The following is a 14,714-nucleotide window of genomic DNA, read 5'->3' as shown; positions in this document are numbered from 1 at the left end:
AGGTATAAAAAAAAGAAAGAGTGCAAGGGTGCAAAGGGTTCTGGAATAAATATTGAATATTAATGTCATAGATATGTACATACATGTATGCGTGTCTATATATAGTTATGTGTTCTCGCCTTATCTATCTATAATGTTATGTAATGATATAGAGAAATATCAACAGTGATTATGCAATAAAATTCATATATATCCTTTTGATTACTTCATGTGTTGTGTTCATGAAGTGTTCGCCCAGTCCGACTGTACAGATGCAGTCGGGTCAGAATCTAAATGTCTATTTCAGACGTTACCAGACAAAACTGAGCTACGACTTTTTTCAAAACATTTTTAGTCTATTTGCGTTAATTATTTAATCAAACTGTCTCCATTCAAAGAACACTTATGAATTATGTTTCATTATTATATTCATAAGCTCCTGTTTTCAGTGTGCCGATCGATGTCCAGACAACTTCCACTGAATAACTTTGATACTGAAGAAAACTTAAAAACCATTTGCTTCTGAAGAACGCTGCACTCAGGTCAAGTAGTTCTAGGATGTTGAGGAAGTGGTCATCTGAGGAGAGGAGGAGGTCGTTGGTGACTTGGATCAGGGGGTTTCTGCGCTGTGATGAGGTCTGAATCCGGATTTAAATGGTTCCTGGAGTCAGTTGGTGGGTTTTGAGTTGGTAGGCAACAGTGCGTTCCAGTATTTTAGACAGAAAAGGGAGACTGGAGACGGGTCTGTAGTTGTTCCCCCTGACCCTCTGAATTTATAGTCAAGGGATTATCCAAAAGAGGACAAATCGATCTGTAATTCTTAAAAACCTTCATGTGAGTAAATAGTTTACAGGATATTCAACCTTTTTTTCTAAATCGAGCATTCAATGCTTGACTTCTTTCTTGACTGGTCTTGAATAAAGGCAATAAAGTAGTCCATGAATATGAGTTTACAGATATTCCAATCCCTCCTCGTCATCATGGAGGTTGGTTAATGGCTTTTTGCCGGTTACACCTACAGTCTATGGGCATATCTATGAGATACACTCGTTGTCTTTTTGATTCTTCATGGTTAATTATGTTTGTTCCCCCTCTGGTGTTTAGGAGAATAATGCAGCGAACAGCGCTTCGAGTATAAACACCTCCGTACATACTTGGAGCTCGCACGCCGCCTGCGGAGGCTCGTGCTACGGCGCCGATAGAGTATAAACAAAGCTTCAAGTGGGGGTCCAGGGTGCAGGTCCGAGTCCTAATGCAAGACAGTGATTTATTAAGATCTGATGGGGGAGATTAGAGAGAACTGGGAGAGTGACTGACCAATTTCAAGCAGTTGATTGTGGATGGTCTCAATATTTATTTTATTGAATGACAGATTCGTAAACTGCTTTATGGAGGTTTGTTCACAATTTCAGAGATAATGATATTCCATTCTAATGAGATGTGACAAATGTACAACTTTGAGAAAGAGAGCGATTTGCAGATAACCTTGTTAAAGCACCTTCACTTGGGCCCCTGGAAAGTCACCTCACTGTTTGAAAATTATAATCCAGCCATAATAGAAAAGCAAAGAAACAAACAAAAAAAAAAAGCCCAAATTAAGTTTTTAATAATTTAATATTTATTGTCAAAAATTAACTATCTGAATTCACAGCTACTAAGGCAGGCATGTTCTGATAATACAATTCGGCTGCATTTGTTTTAGAACAGCAAGAGATGAAATACAAAATACTCTTCAGAAAATATATGTTACTCATACAGTTTGATAAAAGACAAACTAGCAGAAATTTAAGTCATTATGAACATTTTCAGCACTTTAAAAATGCAAAGGGACATTTCAACATGTAACAAGGGAAATTACAGCAGGTTAAATTATATATATATATATATATATATATATATAGTAAAGTCATCTGCATAAAATCTTAAAGACAGTTTTACAGGTGACTTTAATTAAACTGCAAATAACTGCCGTGTTTTTTTTTTGTTTTTATAATCTGAATTGTTGACCATAGGACATATTTCACTGCGACAAATTTGGGACAAAAGAGGAAACAAACTGTTTCACACAGATCTCTGAAGTTATTTAGATTATTATAAATGGACGGTAACAGTAAACATTAATGGGCTTTGTGTTCAGAGATGTAACATAGGAGGAAGACTTTTTTTATGTTCCGACATTGACCTAAAATAATATTTGAATTCAATGCGGGGCTGCAAATCTATCAGGTATTCTCACGATTAATCATTCAAGCTAAAAATCTTTCAATGTTTTGTACCAACCGTCCAAAACGCAAAGATATTATTGTATCGTGTCAGTTTATTATCATCGAAAAGTAAGAAAATGATCATAATTCAGAAGCTAGATTTTTGTTTTTATTTGAGTTAAAAGAACAACTCAAATTATTAACCAATTAGCATAAATGTTTGCGAATCATTTTGAACAATATATATATAGTTGAGCATTAATAGACAGTTTGTCTTGACCACAAACATGATTATTAAACAACTAATTAATGAACCAGCAGCGTCAGAAACGGGCGGATACAGTGTGAAGAGGATCGTCGGGACGGAGCTCCAGTTCGATGGATGGAAGACTTTCTCACCACTCTGCTGCAGATTCTGCTCCTTTTGGATACATTCAAGGCTTTTCCTTTCATCTCACAGAAAGCCCACATGTTGTTGATGGTGGCGATCAGAGAATCAGCTGGTGCAGCGGGGTGGGCTCTGACTGGACCAGCAGGCAGCAGCACCGCACTCAGCCCATGTAGGGGTACTTCCAGTCCGTGAGGGGGACGTGGGTCTGCTTCACCACCTGCGGCGACGTCCATCTCAGGACGTAGTGTGGACCTCCGGGTTTGTCGTTCGTTCCTTGACGGAGAGGAAGGTTCAGTTTAACACAAAACAGGAAGCTTACATCGGTTTATTCTGTATATATTTGACGAGTAAAACCAACTCTGACGTATATCCAACAATAATCTAAACAAAGCATCCAGTAGAATATTCTCCGTTGCCGATAAAACTAACCTCATGAAGTTGAAATCAAAACCCACAATCAGCATTACACTTCTAATCAAACACATTATCATTGAAAAACACACACTGTGACTTAATGTGGAATCCATTTGTCAAAACATACAGTGGGGCAAAAAAGTATTTAGTCAGCCACCAATTGTGCAAGTTCTCCCACTTAAAAAGATGAGAGAGGCCTGTAATTTTCATCATAGGTATACCTAAACTATGAGAGACAAAATGAGAAAAAGAATTCCTGAAAATCACATTGTCTGATTTTTAAACTTTTGAACTCTTGAATTCTACACAAATTTGATTAATCAACTCTTTTTGCCCGTCCAGCATCCACAATAAAAAGATAGACGATCATTAACACACAGTCACATGCACTCTACAAACATACACCCAATCAGCCCCCCCGCTCTAATCGATCCCTATCTGCTGTGCCTTTATTAATTATATTTTGTATTGTTTTTATTATAAGAAGAATTATTATTGTTATTATATCATTGTTATTATAATTAGAATTATAACAATTCTCATTATTATATAAATATTTGTATAGTTATAGTTAAAATAATCATTAGTATTATTATCACAATTCGTATTAATATTGTTATTATAATAATTATTATTATTATTGGTGTTATTATAATTAAATAAATCCTAAATATTAATACGACTATTATTATTATCAGTATTATCATTATTATTAGTATTATTATATATTAAACCAATCAACCTTCTCACTCTCAAAACAAAACAAAATAAATAAGAGTAAAAAACAACTCTTACCTGAAGCTCTGGCTCCACCAAACGGCTGCTGAGCGACGACGGAGCCGGTGGATTTATCGTTCACGTAGTAGTTCCCCGCAGCGTTCCTCAAGGCTTTAGCCGCCTCGTCAATCACATTCCTGCAATAACAGCAAATAAACGTTTTATGAATGAATCACAACTTATTTGCCGTTAAAACAGGATCACGTGGGAACAAGCTGTCCGTTGTAATTGCAGATGCTATTCTAAGTCTATATTTGTTTGTCGCCATTAAAAAATGATGCTGAATCATCTATATTCAGCTCCTGAATGCAGTGAACCCATGGATGTAAAGACAACCATCACTGGATTACTTTGACACTGAAGAAAACTTAAAAATGTGATTATTCTCAGGTAAGTTCTGCACTCCCTTTTTTTTCTAAGTGGATTTATGTTTGTTTCTTCGTGATGGACTTGATCAAACTCCTGATGGACTCTGACTCCTGATAAATCCGTGTCCCTGTCTCACTCGTCCTACAAAACCATAAACGTGTCTCACTTGTCCTGGGCGAACACCGCTCCCGTCAGAGCGTAGGGCGACGTGTTGTCTACCAGCTGCAGCACCTCTTTGTAGTTGTTCTCTGGATACACGTAAACCGCCAGAACAGGCCCGAAGATCTCCTGCAGGACACGAAAACATAAAACAGATGCTTGTAACAATATTAGTGAATTCAGCGTGGTGGGTGGGGGGTTTAGGGTTAGTGGTTTTGCACCTCGCTCATGATGGCGTCCCGAGGGTCCGTGGTCTCGATGATGGTCGGCTCCACGAAGTAGCCCTTGCTGTCGTCACAGTTACCGCCGGCGATGACTTTCAAACTGGAGGAGGACTTGGCGTGGTCGAGATACTTCTTAATCCGAGCAAACGACTGCGGGAGGACACGAAGGAGGAAGTACAAGTGAATATTAAAAACACAAAAACACAGAGAAAAAAAAGAAAAGAAATGAGGACTTTTTGAAAGAAGCTCCACCTTGTCGTCGATCACAGCCGAGAAGTAGGTGCTGAAGTCTTCAACAGGCTGGAGGGCAGAAACATAATTAATCAATAACAATATTAAATCATTATCAACATAAATTATAAAGTATTGATTAGCACCGACGACATCGGTTCTTTATAAAGTTTTTGGTGTAATTTATCGTCACGCTGTTGCATCTCTTCTGCTCTCTGTGCCGGGGCTGAGCTCCTACAAGCAGATGCACCCGCCTATTGTACTTTAGATGTACTTTAGCAGTACTCACGTCTCCCACTGTGAGCTGCTGTGAATTATTAGTTTAGTACTACTCACGTCTCCCACTGTTAGATGCTAGTCTAACAGTCCTACTATGAGCTGCTGGTGAACGTAGTACGTTAGTAGTACTCACGTCTCCCACTGGGAGCTGCTAATGAAGGTAGTACTTAAGTTGTAATTTAGTAGTTCTCAGGCCTCCCACTGTAAGCTGCTGGATGAACATAGTACTTTAGTAGTACTCACATCACCCACTGTGTGCTGCTGTGAACGCAGTACTTTATTAGTACTCAGGCCTCCCACTGTGAGCTGCTGGTGAATGTAGTACTTTAGTACTACTCACATCTCCCACTGTGAGATGCTAGTTAACTTAGTACTTTAACTGTACTTAAGTAGTACTCATGTCTCCCACTGAGATACTTGTTAACAGAGTACTTTAGTTGTATTTTAGTATTTCTTACGTCTCCCACAGTGAGCTGCTGGTGAATGTAGTACTCTAGCTGTACTTTAGTAGTACTCACGTTTCCCACAGTGAGCTGCCGGTGAATGACCAGCAGCTGATCCCTGATCTGCGGCCACAGGCTGTCTGGTACGTACATCCTGGAGCAGGCGGAACACTTCTGACCTCCGTACTCGAACGCCGAGCGGATCGTTCCCTTCACCACGCTCTCCACATCCGCTGACTTGTGGACGAAGTGGAAGTTCTTCCCGCCGCACTCTGAAAGTGTGAACAGAAAAACACAGTACAGGTTATTTCAACTTCAGTGAAAGAAAAGTGAGACTCTGGCTCTGATCTGGAGTCAGTTTGACTTCAAAACAGATCATTGGAGAGTTTAAATCCATTCTTAAAACTGTTTTTATAGAAAACCTCTTTAATATATATTATATATGTTGCTGAATTTCGTCATTCTTCTCCAGCAATTTCATTTTATTAACTTGATTTTATCTCCCGGTGTTATTTCATTTTTTATGATCCATCTGTTGTTTTTGTTTTTTTATCTGATATTTTTTTCTGTGAAGCACTTTGTTACCTTGTTAAGGAAAGGGATAAATAAATAAAGTTTATTATCATGTGAAATGTCAAGCTTACACGTTTTATTTGATGTATGCATTGAATAAATTGACGTTTTGACTTTTGAATATTTGGGTAAATCCTCTTCTCATTCTCATGATGTAAAAAGTATATTTATATTCATATATTATTAGAGTGTATTGTATGAACCATCACACCCTGCTCTGTTTTCTCCTGTTATTAATATTATAATGATCCTCTTTCAGAGGTTCTGCTCACCTCCTGCCACTCGAGGGAAATTCCTGTAGGAGTCCAGGTTCTGGGCGACCTGCTTCCAAAGACGCTTGAACGTCCTACAAAAAATAATAAAAAAAAATTAAAAAACGACTGCTGTTGTGTTTCGTGTCTGTGCAGCAGCTCAAAGTGCAAAATGGTCGAGTGGCGATGAATAGAACAAAACATAACAAGAGTAATATTGACAGATTACTTTTTAAAGATTTGAATGAATAGAGGTGATGTTTAAGCCACACTTTTATCTTCGACTCCTTATTTAAAGACATCTCCTTACGGGACGCTGCCGGTGAAGTTGATGCCCGCCAGGTGCTCAGAGGAGGTGACGGCGTCTCCGAACACCGGACCGTCGGCCGGCAGGAACTGGACGATGTTTGGGGGGAGGCCACTCTCCCTCAGGACTTTGTAGACGGCGTAGCTGGCAGACATGGCGGTGTCGCTGGGCTTCCACAGCACGACGTTACCCTGAAAAAAACAGCAGCAGCAGCAGGGTGTTAGGAAAACACAAAGATAGTAGACCTCAAGGACTGATTGAGGATGCCCTACGTATTGAATACATTCCTCCTGAGCAGAATCAATCATTCATTACAGCCGTGCAAAGATGAAATAAACATGCTCACCATCACAGCTGGCGTTCCTGCAAGGTTTCCACCAATAGCCGTGAAGTTAAAAGGGGCCACAGCTGCTACAAACCCCTTAGGGGAAGAAATGTGATAAACAAGGAAGTGAATATACATTTATTGGACAATAATGTAAAAAAAAAAAAGGTCTGCAAACCCCCAGTCCTGACTTATAATCAAATAAAGCACAGATTCTGTTCCAAAGTCCCATTACAGAACATTTTAAAACCTTCTTCCATAAACGACAAGAATACTGATTCTGGGTAAAAAAAATCCAGGATGTATGAGTTCCTACCTCCAGTCCACGATACAGCATGGTGTTCGTGCTTCCCTCGGCATCTAGCGGCTGCTGGTTCTCCAGCTCAATGGCATGTTTGGCATTAAATCTGAAGAAGTCAATCAGCTCTGCAGCGGCGTCGATCTCCGCCTGGACCACCGTCTTACCCTGCAATACAAAAGACAAACAAACAATTGAAATATAAATGGTTTGCTTTATTCCATATGTAGGTTTTTCCTGTTATGCTTGATGGGTTGCATTCAAAGTGTAAGTTTGAATTTGTTAGAACTTTTTGAGTTTTTGAGAGAAAGTGGCGTTGGGCCGAACGCTGAATCAAATTCAAACAGATATTGTGATTTAATAAAACGCAAAAGCTACAATTTAAATGTATATATTTTCTTTAATGCTACACAATCCAACCAACCAGAGGGCGAGACACATGTGAGCCGGTGGGCTTCAGTAGAGGATTAAAACTTTTCAAGCTGCATAGCACCAGCTTTGATGCTCCGGCTGCATAGCATGGGGAATTTTTGTTGCGCAATAGAAATGCCTAGACGTGTGCTAGATAAGCACACATTTCTAAATTACAGTTAAGTTACATTATGATGCGTTCAGGCTCTGCTCTGTGAAAATGAATAGTGGGCAAAGGGAAATGATAATGTCATCATGATGTGTTCACATGTTATCTCATAAATTGCAGTGTTGGTGATAAACATGAGTAAATACAGTTGTTTGAAGAAGATGTTTTTACTATAACGAAGTAAAAGGATAACATTTATAATTGTTTTATGGTTTACTGACGTCTGAGCGTTGAAATTATTTTTCTAGCAAAAACAGTAGATTTGTTTTTTTGTCTGGAGCCTTGTAAACCAGCTGCTATAATCAAACAACAATATGGATCACCAGTGATCGGCAATTAGTATCGTTGGCAAAATAAATACTTGATCAGGGATCTCGTAAAGTTAGATTTGCTCCGTTTTTGCTTTTGTGCCGATCCGAACCGTGAGTTTTATGATCCGCTGCACCACTAGCCCCGTGTCTCCTGTACCTGTCCGATCATGGTCTTGGCGAGGATCTCTGCCCTCTTGGGTCCACTGATGACGTCGGCTGCCTTGAAGAGAACCTGGGCTCGGTCCTGGACGGGCTTCAGGTCCCACTCTCTCCTCGCCGCCACTGACGCCAGGATGGCTCTGTTGATCAGCTCCTGTCACATTCAGGTGAAAGAGAAGGGGTTGTTGAATAAGTCAAATTAATTCCTAGGGCATTCTTTCGTTTTTCTTAAAACTAGAGGCGTGGAGAAGAAACCTGTGCTGAGGGGGAATTTGTTACAGTGTTCAGTAGTTCTTGACTTTGGAAGTTCAATCCAACTTCTTCAGAAAACTCTTAAGCCTGCCAGTCGGCTGATCTGCTTTCTGATTACAACTCTTCCTAGAGGAGTTTGGAATTATTATCCAGAGCATATCAGTTGTGAACCCAGTCCTTTTAAAAAAAAAAACTCTGACCAATTGCCAAAGACAACGAAGAGCTAGTCTAACAGTGCTTACTCAAAAAACATAGCACTGAAACTGCTCTGGAGAAAGCGATCAATTATTATCATCAATAAGCGCAGCATTGACTTGCACTGCTATGCAGATGACGCTCTGCTCTACGTAGCTGTTGATCCTGGTGACCTGAGCCAGAACATAGGTCCTTGTTTTTGGTCCTACAGTCAAATTAAAGAGTTTAGTCACGTCTATAATTTTAACATCATTTCAAAGTCCTACCTTTGGTATAATTAGCCTTATAAAAGATAGTTATTGGGGTTTGTTAGAATAGTTGAAACCAGTTAAAAACTATTAAAATAATTATAAATATAGCCTAAAGGATCAGTGTCGTTCTTTGCAACATCTAGAACGTCTTTAATTGGAACTTACCTTGTCAGCATAACAGAACTTTGCCACTTTATGGGAGTGATTGAACGGCTTTGAAAAGAAACAGAGAAAGTCAATGAGTTAGGACATTGCCAAGGAAAAATAATGAAACTTAAAATTATTTTGCAATTCAGCTCTGTAAATTCTTCGCATTAATATATTCTATTCTAATATAAGGAAACTCGATAAAATGGGTGTCTGTGTGAGCAGTGTTCTTGTCGTTATCTCTGTGTGAATGGTGTCTTTGTCCCCATCTTTCGCGACACAGTGTAATGCGAATTTCTTGCCCGAGATAAAAAAAAATGTAAACGCGTCTTTGCATTGACCTTGTATGTAATATAGTCACGTAACACATTATTGTTTAATGGTAGTGATATGTTCTGTCCCAGAGGTCCCAAACAAAGCAGCAGTTTACTCTGATTACAGGACGAGCTGTTGACTTCACTCACAGATAGCTGATATCTGATGTCTTTGGTCCACACATGTTCGTCTCCGACCACGCATGGGATCTCCTCCGTCTTCCCCTTCAGACTGTTCAAGGCCTAAGATGACAAAAATCAAGATAAAAAAGGCACAGAATTTATTCTACTAACTCTTGTCCGGGGCGTATTAAAAGTCCATCTCTGTGATTGTTTTGGGCTCAAACCTTTAGCAGCTCTTTTCTCTCGGCACTGCCCTCGGTGAAACCCAGGATCGGCTCATTCTTCACCTCCACAGCCGCACAAGGGAACGTTTTGAACCTTCAAAACACACACATACACATGTATTTAATTCAACTATAAACATGACACCTATATTCATTCAGTCAAACTCCATGTACTTTATTATATAACCCAGCAGGAAAAACAGCACAGGTCAGCTGTGCCTCTGACCTGAATTGGCTTTAAATGGCCATAAAAGTCCCGGCTGTGGTGGGAGGATGTTGAACTCCTTTAATGAACAAACAGGAGCTCCCTGAACTGGTTTCAACCCGACCCTCTTGAATTCTGCCCCAAAACAATCCATTTGATCCGAGTTGTATCCGATCCGAACCATACATTTATCTCGTAATCACTCTGTGGTTCCCAAAACTTTTCCCTTTGGAAGCTGTGCACTGAGTGCCTTTTTAAAAAAATCAATTTCCAACAACAAAACTGGAGAAACCGGTAACCGAAAGGAACCAAATTTAATTGCATTAATAAAACATAACCAAGATCATATTTCCAGGCATGTTTCTCATTGTTTTTTGTCGTGCAAAAGGGAAAGTAAGAGCAGCTTTAGCAGGAATTAAAACTACATTTTGATCTCCAGGATAATGCTAAGATGAATCATGAGAGATATTTAAGTATTTACTACGATGTTATTAGTTACGTCTGCGTTTGGCTGATCTGTAAATGAATAGAACCAGTGAGACTAAACTCCGTCTACAACACCTCACATGACATGTAATCCTTTCTGCTGATCTGCCCACATTTACTCTCCCTCATTTTTAAAGCAGGAATTCAAAGGTTTCACTCGCTCAAAAGTGGGAATTTGCTGCTTTTTCTTCATCTTAAGTGATAATAAAGTGAATATATTTGGGTTTTAGAGTGGTAGTGAGACAAAACAAGCCATTTGAAAGATGTCAAGTTGGGCTTTTGTAACTAAATGTTAATAGACCGGGCGTTTCGCTTCAGCCCTGTTTCACTCACTTTTGCACTTTAGTCATTTTTCTATTAATTCTAGCTTCATCCAGTTTCATCACAGCTTGAACTCCGCTGTCCTCTCTATTCATGTATGATTAACCTCACTGGTCTGAACTTTCTAAACTGAAGGTCACAGGACGGGGTGGGGGGGAGAGAAGAGGCCAGCTGGTGGCCATGGAAGGCATTCTCATACATACGGCGTTCCCTCAAAACGCAACCAAATCTCTCTGAAGCCTGGCCGCCGGGGGAGAAAGATAACAAACTGTCTTTTTACAGATGTCTGAGAAACCGCCACATTTCTGAGAGGGCAAAAGAAGAAGAAGTAGTAGTAGTAGGGCTCTTCAAACCTGAATATGACTTTGAGTTGTATCCAAGTGTTTGTTAAGGCAGAGCTAGAGCTGCGGCACCAAGGTCGTTAAGCGGCGGTTAGTAAATAGTACAGTCTAGACCTGCTCTGTACGACAAGTGTCATGATAGGACGCACATAAAAATGTATTCAAACAATTCTTTACCGGCAGATACCAAAACCCACCACATGTAAGGCTGCAAATGTATTTGTATGACTGTAAGGATGTGATGTTTTTCTTGCATAGCTACATTTATGTCCATTCTTTGTTTTAGGGCTGTGCAGGCACTGGAGAAACGTCTGCCTGAACTCATCGTAATGCCTCATTAAGGACGGGGAGAAGAAGAACAAAAAGCTACAGGTTGTTTGTACGTCTTTAAACCAGTGACAATCGTCTTGGCCCAGGATGGAGCAACTATGCTCTTGCAAAATAGTGCCGGGAGGGAACTTGTTTTGGCGAAACATTTGCACGTTGGAAATGGCAAAATCTTTGCAACAGCAAACTAGAGCTAGTAGGGTTTTCACCTGGTCGTCAGTTATCGCGACAATGGGGGCTACTACCATCAACCATGGCGTTTTCAAACACCGTGTCTGTGCTCATCTTGCAAGTTCACTGTAGTCGATAAATGAATACGAAATAGCTGCTGGGCAAAAATGCAAGAACGTCCCTGTAAGACGGAAAATGTTCTTAACATTTCATCTGAATATCTTTCCAACCGTTCACCAAAAGATCAGAGGAATTCTGTCTTATGTCCAAATCTACATCAAAACTTGCCATTTGCAGGCTTAAACCAGGATGTTCTCAAACCAACAACAGTTCCTACTTGCTCGTTCTCTTCTTGGCTGATAACACACTTCAATCAGACATCAAATATTGAAATGTATAATTTCCAGTAGAAACCAGGACACTGTGGGCTGACATATTGGGAAATGAAGACACACCAGAAATGTGGATACAGTCAGAATCATGCAAAAGAAATACCCCTCCTCCCCCCAAAAGAAAGGTTAAAGGTCATAACCAGGAAACCAGTGCGTGTAGCGGCACATTAAGAGTGTTTAAGAATAGTAACACGTGGTTGTCTTAAGGTTGGCATTAGCTGGATTACAGCCGTCAGCCATCTTGGCTTTTCTGCAACCGGTGAGCTGAATACATTTGTGATGCGGAGGATTGACGTGGATACGGTGTATACGTCTCTGGTAACGGCAGCGACCTGTCAATCACAGTAATCCCCGGCCCATATCATCCCCTGCTTTATGGTCTGTTTGACTCTAAATGGAGCATCATTTACTAAATGAACATCATGCTGTATTGAAGAAGACTTGAAACTAGAGATTGAGACCATAAACTCATGTTTACAATGTTTACTGAGGGAATAAATCAAGAGAGAAGTAGAGTCATTTTCTCATAGACTTCTATACAACCAGAGGAGTCGCCCCCTGGTGGTCAGTAGAGAGAATGCAGCTTTAAGACACTTCTGTGTTGGCTCCACTCTTCAGAACCGGAGTTGCCGCCTGCTCTATACATGATTCTAACAGGTGTTTGATCACCTGTGTACAGGTGTGTCTTGATTCCTCAGTCACTCACTTCTCCACCAGTTAAGAAACCTGGACAGGTGTTTACATGCCATCCTTGTTTCTATGGGAACACTGCCGAAGGACTTGAGATGAACATTAGCTTTTAGTTATTGACTAAAAGATGAATCAGACATCAAGTATTGAAATGTATAATTATTATCCCTGTTAAATAAACATGATCTATTAATACCATTACAGAGGTATTCAGATTTATTAAATCAGGATATGATGACGCAACACGTAACCAGGGGGTGACTCCAAAAACCTGATCATAACCAGGACACTGGTTACACTGGTATACTGGTGGCCCTCCAGTAGAAACCAGGACACTGGTTACACTGGTATACTGGTGGCCCTCCAGTAGAAACCAGGACACTGGTTACACTGGTATACTGGTCCAGTAGAAACCAGGACACTGGTTACACTGGTATACACTGGAAACCTGGATACTGGTGGACACTGGTTACACTGGGAATACTGGTCCAGTAGAAACCAGGACACTGGTTACACTGGGATACTGGTCCAGTAGAAACCAGGACACTGGTTACACTGGTATACTGGTCCAGTAGAAACCAGGACACTGGTTACACTGGTATACTGGTCAAGCAGAAACCAGGACACTGGTTACACTGGTATACTGGTCCAGTAGAAACCAGGACACTGGTTACACTGGTATACTGGTCCAGTAGAAACCAGGACACTGGTTACACTGGTATACTAGAAACCAGGACACTGGTTACACCTCCAGTAGAAACCAGGACACTGGTTACACTGGGATAGAAACCAGGACACTGGTCCAGTAGAAACCAGGACACTGGTTACACTGGTATACTGGTCCAGTAGAAACCAGGACACTGGTTACACTGGGATACTGGTCCAGTAGAAACCAGGACACTGGTTACACTGGTATACTGGTCCAGTAGAAACCAGGACACTGGTTACACTGGGACACTGGTCCAGTAGAAACCAGGATACAGTCAGAATCATGCAACAAAAATAAAAAAGGTCAAAGGTCACAGTAGGTATTTGACAAGGTGAAGGAAGTCACGTGTCTGCAGCTCGTGCTCGTACATACCCCCTCCAGGACTGGCTCACGGCCGTCCTCACGCGCAGCATGCTTCTACGACAGGTGGACCAAACAGACGTGACGACACACCTGATCAGAGATCGATACCTGATCAGAGATCAACACCTGAGCGACTGACTGAGAAAAATACAAATCCTGCAGAGCCGAAAGCATGGCCCGCCCCCCTCCGCCTCTCATTGGCTACTCCCCGCCACCTTCCTTCATTGGATTGGTTAGAATATCGGAGTGAGCCAATCAGAGGCGGAGTAGGGCGGGACATAGCTACGTCATCGCGGGAGTCGTTATGTGTCGCGGTGCTATCGCTTCCGGTTGGATTTTTATTTTTTTTTTAAATACCACATTCCCGCTCATTTTATTTTTTTTACTTTTGTTCAGTTTAACGATTATGTAATAATTAGTTTTTATAATATTTTATTTAACCTTGTTTTTTTTGTAAACGGAAGCGTTGTCTGTCGAGACCCCCCCCCCCTCCCAATTCTGAGAAATGGGACATTCCACGGGTGGGGCTGCGACTGGCCAATCAGCGACCGTTTAAAATACCCTCAGCCAATCACAGGCCAGATATGAAAGTTCTATTTTTGAGTAGCCTCTTGAACTGTAGATCTCTTCTCCAATGACTCACAATTATTATTATTATTATTATTATTATTATTATTATTATTATTATTATTATAATAACTAACAATAAATAAATAAATGTATAGTATTATATTATATTCACAATAATAGCATAGTTTTTCCCTGTTTTTTCAGTTATTGTTCTGTACAGTATTTTATATTAATATCTTTCTACCTAATATTATCTTATTTATCTTATCTTATCATCATCTCCCATGCTTTATCATAATTTACCATTTATATAAATATCTGTTTTCTATACCTCTTAATATTTATTTATTTCACTTTCT

The 14,714-nt window shown here is 40.3% G+C and overlaps 1 protein-coding gene across 1 annotated transcript; it reads right to left on the bottom strand.

Annotated features, from left to right (window-relative positions):
- Positions 1–1,569: 1,569 nt before the first annotated feature.
- Positions 1,570–13,944, bottom strand: aldh4a1 (aldehyde dehydrogenase 4 family, member A1). Its single transcript, XM_054616867.1, has 15 exons — positions 13,795–13,944; positions 9,781–9,874; positions 9,584–9,676; positions 9,138–9,185; positions 8,273–8,428; positions 7,243–7,392; positions 6,948–7,022; positions 6,605–6,792; positions 6,316–6,389; positions 5,546–5,742; positions 4,770–4,817; positions 4,515–4,667; positions 4,301–4,422; positions 3,784–3,902; positions 1,570–2,847 (listed from the first exon to the last, which is right to left on the bottom strand). Exons 1-15 carry the CDS (start codon positions 13,833–13,835, stop codon positions 2,735–2,737), a joined length of 1,671 nt encoding a protein of 556 aa, XP_054472842.1. The 5' UTR covers positions 13,836–13,944; the 3' UTR covers positions 1,570–2,734.
- Between the last annotated feature and the right edge of the window lie 770 nt (positions 13,945–14,714).

Source organism: Anoplopoma fimbria, chromosome 17, assembly GCF_027596085.1.
Source record: "Anoplopoma fimbria isolate UVic2021 breed Golden Eagle Sablefish chromosome 17, Afim_UVic_2022, whole genome shotgun sequence".
Classification (NCBI taxonomy): Eukaryota; Metazoa; Chordata; class Actinopteri; order Perciformes; family Anoplopomatidae; genus Anoplopoma; species Anoplopoma fimbria.
This window is presented reverse-complemented; position numbering and strand designations above follow the sequence as displayed.

Excerpts from the sequence above, each read along its gene's own strand:
- aldh4a1 (XM_054616867.1), bottom strand. The coding sequence starts at position 13,835 with ATGCTGCGCGTGAGGACGGCCGTGAGCCAGTCCTGGAGGGG. Across the intron at positions 7,393-8,272 it reads CCAAGACCATGATCGGACAG|GGTAAGACGGTGGTCCAGGC; the intron begins GTACAGGAGACA and ends TTTGTATTGCAG. Across the intron at positions 5,743-6,315 it reads TTTCCCTCGAGTGGCAGGAG|AGTGCGGCGGGAAGAACTTC; the intron begins GTGAGCAGAACC and ends TCACACTTTCAG.